The sequence below is a fragment of the Rana temporaria genome, chromosome 10 (genome assembly GCF_905171775.1).
Source record: "Rana temporaria chromosome 10, aRanTem1.1, whole genome shotgun sequence".
In the NCBI taxonomy this organism is placed as follows: Eukaryota; Metazoa; Chordata; class Amphibia; order Anura; family Ranidae; genus Rana; species Rana temporaria.
Genome location: NC_053498.1, coordinates 37,110,598 through 37,123,191, shown reverse-complemented (window position 1 = coordinate 37,123,191; position 12,594 = coordinate 37,110,598). Strand labels below are relative to the sequence as shown.

Sequence of the window (12,594 nt, the reverse complement as noted above, 5' to 3'; positions counted from 1 at the left end):
TTTATTGATTGAGATCTTCCCCTGGTCGCTCCACATGTTTGCCGTTTTATGATGTTTTTTTTGGTTATCGGGCTCCATTTACACCTAGGCGTTTGGAATCGTGGGTAGAATCGCTGTGATTGTGGCAAAATGCGGGGTGCGATTGCAATGCCTTTACTTGTTTGCATCACAATGCGCTACGCTGATGCTCAAAAATTAGTAGGGGCTTTTAGTAGGGGCTTTTTTTGGACAACAGTGTAGCACATTGTGAGTTTGCTGCGATTGCAGGGCGATTTATTGCAAGCAATTGCATCGCTTCCCGTGTTTTGCCACTAATCTGGAATTGTGGGCAGAATCGCATTCCAAATGCCTTGTAAATGGAGCATTGTTTGAAAATAAACATTTTAAGTCAATGGTATAAAATTTTTTTAAGCTGAACACTTGGATAAGCAATTATCTAAATGCAAGAGGCATGTATAGTGTTGAATCTTGTCCTTTGTGTATTTCTTCAACATCTGTTCAGTAATCCAAGTGCAAAACTGTTAAAAACCACGTGTGGTAGTTTTCTACAGGCAGCCGATAGTGGTAGAACCTGCTGAGCCCAACCCACAGCTCTTCTTTCAAAGGTAACTCCACTTTCGTGGGGAAAAAATAATATAGGGTGTACAATTGAATATTAGTAAAAATAACCTTTCCTTTTCGATTCGCAGCTCTAATTTTCTAAATAATGCAATACAATATGGCTACCTGGAGGTGTTCTGTAAACAGAATGTGTACAAAACGTCCCCCAGAAACATAATTTCCTGCTTGTGTGATTTGCTCACCGCTTTCCCCAGAAGTCTGAAGTAAGATACAAGTCAAATTTTGGGCATTCCATGCAACTAAAATGTCATTTTTGGTGAGATACTTTCAATAGGAAATCACATTTAAAGGGACGCAGGCCCAGCAGCTTTCCTCATTAGAGCCCTGTAAGTGAATAGGTGGTTGATAATTATGAAATCGCTCCCATTAGATTTACTTTGACATTGGGCACAGAGGAACAAACAGTGATTTCTGCAGAATAACAGAAGGTAGGAATTTGCAGCAAAGTTTGCTAAATTTCTTGTAAAGTACATAGATCCCCCAGGGGGAATGTTTTGTTTAAAAAAAAAAGTGAAGTTGTGGTTTCAGCACAGGCTTTGTTCAGTACAGTGATCTCACCACATTTTATCATGGTGGCAGATGAGGAATATATGCAATTCATGGCATTCTGAAAAATCATCTGTATGGTGCCTGCTTACATTTTTCTTTTTTTTTTCTGTGCAGTTCAGCAGTTTATCCAATGGAGCAGAGGTGGGTGTAACCCCTGGTCACCAAACTGCCTCCATACTCTGCACATTTTCCAGTCTTTGAGATTCCCTACAAAATTGAATGTACTTTAAGGGTTCATTCACATGAGGCAGATGCCCATACAGTGTACAAGAGTCTGACACAATGTGCTTGCGTTCAACTTATTATAGTCAAAAAAGGTGCAGTGGCTGCATAAACTCACCTGCACATCCGAGTTTGACAGGAGTGCATGGACGGGTGCTGGGCTTAGTCCCTTAACTCCTGGCCAGAGATGAAGACCCTATTGTTAGTACAGGGCTTGTGGACTTCTGTCCCTGGGTGCTGGCACGTCTATGCCTTAAGCTGCGGTGGAACACAGACTGTAAAACTTTAATGGTGTGCTGCAGATATGGAGCGGGGTGCCATCTTTTTCAACATAGCTCTGAAGTCAGGGAAACCATTTTCCAAAAAAATTGAAAAGTTCTCTGCATGAATGCCAGCCTATCTGGCTATAGCAGGAGTGCCCATCTAGTGGCTCAGGAGCCACATGTAGCCCGCAGAGCCCTCTGTTGTGGCCCACGACCTCCTGCTCTGGAATGGCAAATCGGCAAGCACAGATTGCCAATGCTCTATCCCAGAGCATCAGTGTTGTGAATGAAGCCAGCGGTAAAGGAAGCAAGCGCCTGAGGAACAGTGCCACATAAGTCATTGCTTCCTGTATAGCAACACCTCCTATCACAGGCGGAGTGATACCAAATGCACTCTGCCTGGGACAGCAACAGCCAGCGATACCTAAATGAAAGACTGTTCTTAAAGGTAAGTTTATTCCTAAAATCAGTGTGTGTGTGTGTATATGGGCATATCTGTTCTGCAGTGCTAACTGGGTTGTTTTGAAACTGATCTGCAGGTGCAGCGCAGTGCACTTGTGGGTTACCTGCTCTGAGCCATAGACTTCTGTTATTGCCTGTGGTTTTGGTGCGCTTTCAGAAAGTGCACCACACTTGCAGGATATAATCGAAGTTTATGACGAAGTTCAGCTAACCCGCAAGAAAGCCGTAGATGAACCGAACTGCACCCTTGGTGTAAACTGCAGCGCATCAGTGTGCAAGCAGCCTTGGGGCCCCTTTTGTGTGATCAGTCTAACCTAATCGGACTCTCGATTCACCTTCCGCCTAGGTAGCTAGGATCACTGGGCCCATAGAGTAGAATGGGCTGGCTGTGTACATGTCCGCTCTGCATACGCAGAGTAGACACGGACCTATCATCCACCATTGTGGCCCACAACCAGTTACCAAGTCGCTTAGTTAGCCCTCACTCTTCAAAAGGTTGGGCACCTTTGGGCTAGAGAGTTGAGATGGGCTTGAGCATGTTCAAAATCCCATGTGCCCAATTCCACCAGGAAGGCAGCACTGCACACAGCTAATCACAAGCGGTGAGTAATTTCCCAATCCACAGCTGTACAGATCGAGAAATGTCTCGCTGCCTGTGATTAGCCATGTGCAGTGTCTGCTTCCTGTCAAGATCAGGCATGTGGGATTTCGAACACGCTTGAGCCAATCTCTACTAGAGAGAAGTCCTAGATGCCTTCTTGGTGTAGGGGTCATTGGAGTAAGCCTGCCTTAAATGCCTTCCCATCAAGCTCCTGGAACGCAGGGCATTTTGGTTGCTCTTTAATGCTGACCCCCTCAGTTGCGAGGTAACCCAACAAGAATCCAGTCACAGTACCACCGCCCTTGGCCTTTGTCAACCATCAAGGAGGCTTCAGAGCTGTGCTGCTAAATGTGTAGGAAATGTAATCCTCTCTTGGGCTAAACTGTACATTCCGGTCCTGTCCACAGGCATAGAAAATTGGTGTTTTTAAAGCTTTTTGCTGTAGGTGAGAAATTCTGGACGTGTGTCTTCTGGTGTCGAGAGTTGGCAGCAAACTCAGTGGACACTGTTGACTTCATGGGACTATGGGGGTTTCCCCTGATCTACACCTTCCTGCCTCTCCAGATTTTCCCTCTGCTCCGCAGGAATAAGATGACATTTTGGTGATTTTCATTGTACTGGATTGGCCCAGAAGCACATAGTACTTGTCACCTACTCTGACTCCTGGCAGACTTCATGTGGACCCTTCCGAATCACCTGGACCTTTTGTAGTAATGGCCGGTCCTCCATCCTGCTTCTCATTTGCCGGCTTCCTGTTGTAGCCCAGGTCCTAAGGGGCAAGGGTCTATAATATTTGGTCATCCCTACCTCTTGAGGGCTAGGAAGTTGACTTCATGTAAAATCTTTCATAACATTTTGCATGTTACACTCGGTCGAATTGTCTGCAAAAACAGGTCCGTCTGAGATTTGTTGTCAAAGAGTCAGATCGTGTACGGGCCTTCACTGTGGGGGGGGGGGTGGTCTCACTACAAAATGACAGATCACTGCTCCTGATGACGGGGAGCAGTTGATCCCTGTCATGTTGCTAGGCAGAACAGAGAAATGGCTTGTTTATATACACACACACACACACACACTTTTTTTTTTTTTTTTTTTTTTTTTATCATCGTTCTTTTACAGTTTGTGGGGGACTCAATGGCACAAAAGGCATTTCCGATTTCAAACGGGACTAGGCAGGGTTGCCCCTTGTCTCCACTCCTGTTCGCTCTGACACTCAAACCCTTTTTATGCCACGTCCGGCGGAACCCAGACATTACCAGTGTGGGAGTGAACGGTACGCAGTACAAAGTATCTGCGTACGCAGATGACTTAATGTTCTCTCTCGCGAACCCCTCAGTTTCCCTACCTAACCTACTGCAAGAGTTCGACATCTATGGTCGTCTCTCTAATCTAAAAATTAACCTCACTAAATCGGAGGCTATGGGCATAGGGATTCCGCAAAGCCAGCTGTCACACCTTAGGGATAGCTTTAATTTAAAATGGACTGACACAGCCTGAAATATCTGGGCACCTACATCCCTCCATCAATGCCCCAATTATTCAAACTCAACTTCCCACCTCTTTTGAAACATTTTCAAAGGCTGCTTGACGAATGGGACGGCGGCCTCCACTCATGGATTGGCCGCTGCAACATCCTCAAAATGTCAATACTGCCCAAATTCCTATATCTCCTACAGGCCCTTCCAATTCGCATTTATGGAGTATATTTCAGACAGGTGCCCACCACTCTCACCCGGTTTCTCTGGGCGGGGAAAGGCCCTCGACTAAATAGGAGGGTACTTTTTCTCCCAAAACTACACGGGGGGCCTAGCACTTGCGGATATCCGCATCTATTATCAGGCAACCCATCTAAGTAGACTCCTTGACTGGTGTAGGCATAAAGATACCAAATTGTGGACTAGGTGTGGAACAAGACCAAAGTGACATCCCTCTCCATAGACTGCCCTGGTGCCACACAGGACTGGCTCCTGCACTCAAGACATCCCTTGATAGGTAACACCGCAGGGGTATGCTCGGCACTATTGGCGAAATCCTCCCTTTCGACTCCTCACTCCTCTCTGAGACCGGTGATGGGCCACCCTCAGTTCGAACCGGGTATTCGCAACAGTGGGTTCCATGAACTACGGGACGTGGGGCTCTACCAGGCATCGCACTTTAGCGTCCAAGGGTGGTGGAGGACACACGCCGAATCATCGGACCCCACTGGCCCGTATGCACTAGACTTTGAGGGCCCTACAACTTAGCCCCTCCCTTAGCAAATTCCCGCCACCCCATAATGACACACACGCCCCCCACAGCCTTCGAAACGCTCTGCCCGGAGAGTGGGGTGATCTCACATACACTCTCATTGACGTACATCAGGGATATGCAATTAGCGGACCTCCAGCTGTTGCAAAACTACAAGTCCCATCATGCTCTGCATGTGTCATGCTTGTGGCTGTCAGAGTCTCGCTATGCCTCATGGAACTTGAAGTTCTGCAACAGCTGGAGGTCCGCTAATTGCATATCCCTGACGTACACCATGCTGACAGTACCGCCGGGAGACTACCGTATTTCATGCATCGCCAAGTGGGAAAGGGACCTAAACTGTCACTTTTCTGACAACAAAAAACTACACATTCTCCAGTTTACCCATAAGTCTTCCCTATGCGCTAAAACCCAGGAGACTAACTATAAGATATATACACGATGGTACAGGACCCCGGAGATACTCCATAAATTATTCCCAACAACCTCCGACCTGTGCTGGCGGTGCCAGAAGGAAAAGGGTACCCTCCTACATATATTTTGGTCCTGCCCCCGGTTGCAGAACTTCTGGGGGGAAATCCGTCGCATAACCCAAAAATTCACAGAACGCACAGTCCCAGACAACCTGGCCTACTTTCTCCTCCATGTGACTGACACACCTGCAAAAGTATATAGGAAGTCAGTGGTCCGCCATCTTATAGATGCAGCCAAAGCATGCATCCCACTTATTTGGAAATCCCCAAGCCCTCCGTCTGTAGCCCAATGGCTCATAAAGTGGACGACATTGGCCGAATGGAGGACTTGATCCTCACTAGTCAACACCAACAAGAAACGTACTCTGGGACGTGGCAACAGTGGAACATGTTCAAATACTCTGAAGGTCAGAGCCTAAGGGGGATCGCACTGGCCCCCCTGCCAACCTGGTACAACCTGCCCCCCTACGGGCGGGACTGTGGACTCCTGAATGCTTGGATCATATACTGGAGTAAAACTGCTCCTACCAGAATCCTACATAACATGTTCGTAAACACTTGTCTGGCATCCACCTCCCCCTCTTTCTTATTTTTTTTTTTCTTCTTCTTTGTTCATTCACACTTTTCCCCTTTATCAGGGATTCTACCCTGTCTTTCTATTTCTGGAATACCTCACCCTTTCTTATTACTTTATGAAAAAAGGAAAATAGAGGAGGGCGCTGAGCCCGCGGGACTCAGGGATTCTATTACTTACGTCCCCTGGATATACCAACCCAGATTAGATATGGGGATTGGAACATCACATCCCCTAACGAAGGCCCATCTTCAAGTGGCCGCCCGGCTGCAGTCTATATGGATTAAATAAATACATGCTTGCATTGCCATCAAGACACTGATATTAACAATAAGGGCCCATTCACACCAGAAGCGCACAGGAAAGCAGTAACCTGCAATGCGATTATTTTTTTTTTTTTTTTCAGGCCATTTGTTTTAAAGAGGCTGAAATTGCATCAAATCACAGTAATTCTCACTCTACTTTGGGGAAAAATGCACTGTGGTACCATGCGATCTGGTGCCTATAAACACACTAAGTTTGCGATCTGTGTTTGGTAACAGCAGGGTTTGACAATTTTGCTTGGAATCTAGGAGCCAGCTAAAAAAGTTTAAAAGCCAGAAAACGCGCCCCGTCCCGCCGAGCTTGCACGCAGAAGCGAACGCATACGTGAGTAGCGCCCGCATATGTAAACGGTGTTCAAACCACACATATGAGGTAGAGCGAGAGCAATAATTCTAGCCCTGACCTCCTCTGTAACTTAAAACATGCAACCTGTAGATTTTTTTTTTAAACGTTGCCTATGGAAATTTTAATTGTGTGTTGTGTGTTTTTTTTTTATTTTTATTATTACATTTTTTTTTTTTTTTGTTTTTCAGCATTTGTGCGTTATTAATTATTTTCTTTACTCAAAAACCTATTTTTCAAACTGTTTAAAAACCATTAGTCATGCAAAAAAATGTTTGCTGTATTCTAGTGCTGTAAACTACTGAAGTCTGTGAGCCAATACTATATAATGCAATCCAAGTATTCTAACAGCTATTCTGTAAATGCATTGCACACCCAGTGTCATCCAATACAAGCAGTCTTTTTTTTTTGTGATGCCAACGTCCACCACCAGATGGCACCATGTGGGCCTTCACAAGGATGCAAAGCCGTGGCCTAAATTACCGGCCGCTGCGATCGCTCGCACGGAGACACAGAATCCTGTGCCTTCGTGCGGTCCCGCGCCGCGGCCCGTAATTGCTGAATTGGCCAATTTGTGTCTCCTCTAGCCGTATGCTAAGAATTTTGAGGAAGGCCAGGCAGATGAGTCTGCTTTGGAGGAATCTGGGCCAGAAGATGTCCAGTTGGTATAAGCCTCTGTCGCAGAGGCTTTTGATCCAGGCCAAGATGGTTCGTTCTGCCTTTAAGTTACCTCCTGCTAAAGTTTCTGGGCCTCCATGTTTCTCTTTGGGGTCCCTGAAGTTGGGAGGGGGGTGGAGTGTTGGGTCCTTCCCCTATTTTGAGGGTTCAGTGCTTGCTACAAAACTGAATTACTTCCTGTATGGGAGGGGCGGACTTCCTGTCTAAGACTTTGTCTACCAGTATCTTTTCACCTAGAGTTAGCATATAACCCAGTAAGTAATGAATAATAGCCTAACTCTGTGTCCTGTGATATAGTCAAAGAAAAGGATTTTACAGGTAAGTATGATAAGAAAATCCTATTTTCTGCAGGGAATACTAATATCTCTTGCCCCCCCCCCCCCCCCCCCCCCAAAATAAACTACAGCTTTAAATTGAAATCTAAGGAAATTGTGTACTTTTTGTACTTTGGATTGCTTGAGCTCTTTAATTTTATTAATACTATCTGGTGTGTTTTTATGCTTTACAGGATGATGGAGCAAGTGCAAAGCAACCCTCCCAAAGAGGTCTTCTTCCGCGTCGCAACTGAAATGTTTGCCGATGGCAACTTTAACTGGGGTCGTGTTGTAGCTTTGTTTTATTTTGCCTGCAAGTTAGTACTGAAGGTGAGTGATAGTTGCTGTACAAACATAAAATACATTTTTATGTTGGCCGAATTCAAATTAATCGTTTGTTCGCTTTCTCGAACTTTAAATTTCAACTTGTTATGAAAATACAGGAGCTGCTATTGCTAATTTGCTATTGCATGTGTATGCTCTGCACTTTTTTTTTTTCCACACTTTTTGTAGGTATTTAGTAGGGTTGTCCCGATACCGATACTAGTATTGGGACCGATACCAAGCATTTGCCCGAGTACTTGTACTCGGGCAAATGCTCCGGTATCGGCGAGTACTTGAAAAAAAGTATCAGTACTTGTACTCGATCTTAAAGTGGTATTGGGACAAGCCTAGTATTTAGTTTTTTTTTTTGTTTTTTTTTTTCAGAAAGTGCTTTAGGTGTGCTTTTGAGGTTTTCTGAATACATTGGAGACATATTGCTGACCATATTGAAAACAATGCAGTTCCTTTTAACAGACAAGAACCTGTAGCCAACCCCATCTAATTTTTCACACCAAAAGCTGCATAAATGTCTGTTAGTTGGCCACCAAGACGATATCCACTTTTCGCTTCTGAAAAGGTATAAAATGGAAAATTCTATACTGTACATTATTTTCTGAAATCCTCTTTCAGGACAGCATATGGGATATAGGCACCACCCTCTAACAGGAAAAGGAAACGCATCACCAAATACACTTTAAGACGATGTCCTGCTGCTGAATTGGCCAATTTGTGTCTCGTCTAGCCGTAGGAGATGCATCGCCTGAAAACTGGGTGAGGGAGGTCTGTTTTTCTCTACCTATGCTTTTCTCCCACCCACATCTTTTACCTACCTGGCACCCCTACTAGATTGCCCTCCAGGACCTCTTCCCAGTACAGAAAGGAGGTGATTTGGTTCCCTTTCTCGTTCTTTGACTGGTGAAGGCAATGTCTGGAAGCGGCACATCTTGACATGGACCAGCACTGGTTCCCAGTCTGCGTGTGTGCACTGTTGGGGTACTTTTTGTCAGGGACCTGCATGGTAGTTGCGTTGGGTGTGTGGCCTGTTCCCGTTTGACTGCATTATTGATGCAGGGGTCAGCTCTTGTTCCATGCCTTGTTTTTGGCACAGGGGGAGGGCTGACTGATGTCTTCATGGGAGTTCCTTCCATCAGTGGCAACCAGGGCACTACAGGGTGGAAAAGCGAATACTGTATTTTTGGATTCTTTAATGCAGGTACCTTTTGACACCAGCAGGACACTGGTAAGCTGTAGATTGCTGTACCTACCTACATTTCCTTGTTTTCCTAGGTTTTCACCTAGCCTGTAATCTGTCACCTGGGGCTCCTTGGTGTTGGGTTTAACGTGGCAGGGCACAGTTCCTTCTTCTAGGGAGTTTGGGGGGTCCGGACCGATTTCCTTTCTCTACTGGTTAACTGAGGTGGGAGGAATCTTCCAGTGTCTGTACGAAGCCTCCTCTACAGTGAAAGAGAGGAGTTCACCTCCACCTTCAAATTTTTCTTGGTAGATATTTAACCCCTGCCCAACCTGACCAGTGCCAGGATCCCCTTCGCCTGTGCTTTCAACTGTAGGGGTTCCTCAGAAGATGGCTCTTGTGGAGGATTTACTTGCCTCACTACTCCTTCCCAGCAGGATTCATCTAGTAGGTACAGCAAAAAGAAAATTTCCTCTACTTTTAGGGGAGATGGTGTTTATTTTTTCTAAAAGTATTATTGCTGATTCTCCAGCAATGGGGAATACAGTGGATTTCATTTTCAGATGTTAAATGTCCTGGAAGTCCTTTTTAGGGCTATTTAGTAGGCACTTGATGTTGAAGGGGGAAGTGTCTGTGGTGCTTTGCATACTAACATGTATTGGAGCTGAAGACCCTTTTTACACTGCACTTTTGCCGTGATTAAATGCACTTTTCAAGTGTGACCAAAGCACTGCAAACTATTCCCTGTGCTGCAGTGAGCTGCATTTTGAAAAGTCCTCCGTGCTACTTCTTTGGTGTAGTTTTTCAAAATATCAGAAATTTTTTAGAAAGTGTGCTGTGATCGATGTTCACAACGCAGCACTATTTCTTATATATGTCTAATAAACATGATATACTTAACCTGCTCTGTGCAATGATATTGCACACAGCGACCCTAAATCTCCCCTTCTGGGGTTCCCTGTCGGCAGGGTCCATACCTCCTTTTTCTGTGTCCACTCCTTTTTCTTCTGTGTCTTCTCCTTCTGTTTGTGCCCCCATAGCGAGTATCTGAACTAAATAGATGGCTTCAGTTACCCTGTTACTTTGGCCACACAGACTTTAGGGCTGTTCATTCGTCTTTTGATCAAGGTCTCACTAGGGTTTGATTTCTTTAACTGATATTTTAATTTTTTTTCGGAATCGGTTGCAGCCCGCGTTTCAGTTTAATGCAGCTCCACTGGTAATTTATGTGTGTGTGTGTGTGTGTGTGTATGTATGTGTGTGTGTATGTATGTGTGTGTGTGTGTGTGTGTGTGTGTGTGTATATATGTATATATATGTATGTGTATATATATATATATATATATATATGTGTATGTGTGTGTGTGTGTATATGTATGTGTATATATATATATATATATATATATGTATGTGTATATATATATATATATATATATATATATATATATATATATATATATATATATATATATATATATATATAATATATATATATATATATAATATTTTTTATTTATTTCTCTCTTTTGTGGCCCCCTGGGATTCGTTCGGGGGGCCCACAAAAGAGATACCGTATTTATCATTCTGGCAGCCTTAGAGGGGAGAGAGGGCCGTCAGGTTACAAACAGTAGAATCTCTGCCTATTACAGAGGCCGCAGAGTTAAAAGAAATTTGTCTCCTGGGCTAGCATTGGAAGACTGTGGAGGCGGAACTTTGTGTTAAAGAGGCTGTTGAGTAAACTGGAGGTTCTCCTGTATGTAATCTGTTGGCGCTCGTCCCGCCCCCTCCCTGTCCCCTTCGAGGATGCATTCATGGCAACATTGAGTCTGCATTCATGGGCACTGGCCCTTATTTTGCTAAACAGTTTTTTTTTTTTTTTTAATAACCATGGTTCAAGGAATGTTGGGCAATATGATCGCAACGCATGTTCACTTCAAATCAAATCTTGCCCTCCTTTTGACACCCTGGCCTAGACGTTTCCTTCCAGTTAGGTCTCCTTCCTTGGTTTCTCTGAGAATTTAATATTAGTGTCCACTATATCTGTGATTATTTATGGTTAGCCCTGCAAGAGGAGAAGTCTTTGAGCTTTATTGTCAATCCCTAGTCTGGTAAATTCTCCCTAACCCTCTCATATTCTGTTGAAAACTGGAGTTATATCCATGAGACTTCCAGGACAGCAAGATTCACTTTTATTTATTTTTTTATGTTTTGTTCAGGGTTTTTCCTTTCGATTCTTGTTTAAAACTGACCAGTACAGCAGAAAGGCTTATTTTTAAAGTATATTTGATGCATTTCCTGTTCCTGTTGGAAAAGGTGCCTATAATCTCGTATGCTGTCCTGGAAGACTCAAACTCATGGAAATAGTTACCAGTAAATCTAACTGCGTTGCGTTTTTTTTTTCCCCTTGGTATTCATTGAGTGAGTGAGTGAGAAACTTGTATAGCGCAACACATGCGAACTGAATCGCCTTTGGGCGCTTAGTATCCCTTCCCTAAGTAAACTTTTGCCCTCAGAAGAGATGGGTTTTGATTTTTCTTCTGAAGGCCAGGTAGTTCACCTCCAATCGGATGCAAGTTGGTAGAGGGTTCCATAGTCTAGGTCCTTGGACTGCAAATCTTCGTTCTCCTTTGGACTTGTATCTGGATTTGGGTATCTGGAGTAGATTTTGGTTGGTGGATCGCAGAACGCGATTTGGGTTGTGAGCTTTTAGTTTTTCGCATAGATATTGGGGGGCATTAGATCAATATAGCTTTGTGCAGCATACCAAAAGTTTATTTGATCATACAGATATATGTTGAGTATGCTTAATCTTCCACCTTCTTGCAAACCTATTGATTGCTATGAGGTAAAAAATGCTCATAGATTCCCACATTGTCAAAATGTTTGGAGCAATATATGCCATTAATTGATCCACATTACTTTACGCACTGTCACTTGCTGTGACTCTTGCTCCTCCCCTATTTGGTGGTTTTGGTGACAGGTGCTTGGCACTTGGTTGAGCTACTTTTATAAGGCAGAGCACAATTGATAGAAGTACTTTTACCAATGATATATGTAAATCCAATTGCATATAGTGGAACTAGTCTGCAAATGCTAAATGCCCAGCAATGGTCGAATGTCCACAAGGCCCCTCATTGGCACCAGCATCCTTTGTCTCCGCTTTTTCTTGGTACTAGTCTTCAGTCGTTTTGGCTGGTGCAAGGTAACATAACTCCAATGCATTCTTAGGAGTTCAGTCCTGCCATACCAGCACCTATCTACCAAACATACAGATGTCTCTTCTATAAATGGCATTTCTACATCTAAACAGTTTGCTTTTTTACTTTAGTTCTCCTTTTAATCACATATAAGCTTAAGCTGTGGAAGCTGAGCTCAAAAAAGGCAAGTGGTGGAGTACAAAATTGTCTG

General features: G+C 44.1%; 1 protein-coding gene across 1 annotated transcript in view; it reads left to right on the top strand.

The window, feature by feature from the left end:
- Nucleotides 1–12,594, top strand: part of BAX (BCL2 associated X, apoptosis regulator) — a 56,871-nt gene that overhangs the window by 36,865 nt on the left and 7,412 nt on the right. Inside the window, exon 4 of the mRNA XM_040327546.1 lies at nucleotides 7,865–8,000. Coding sequence (XP_040183480.1) covers nucleotides 7,865–8,000 — 136 coding nt within the window. The remainder of the gene's footprint in view (nucleotides 1–7,864; nucleotides 8,001–12,594) is intronic.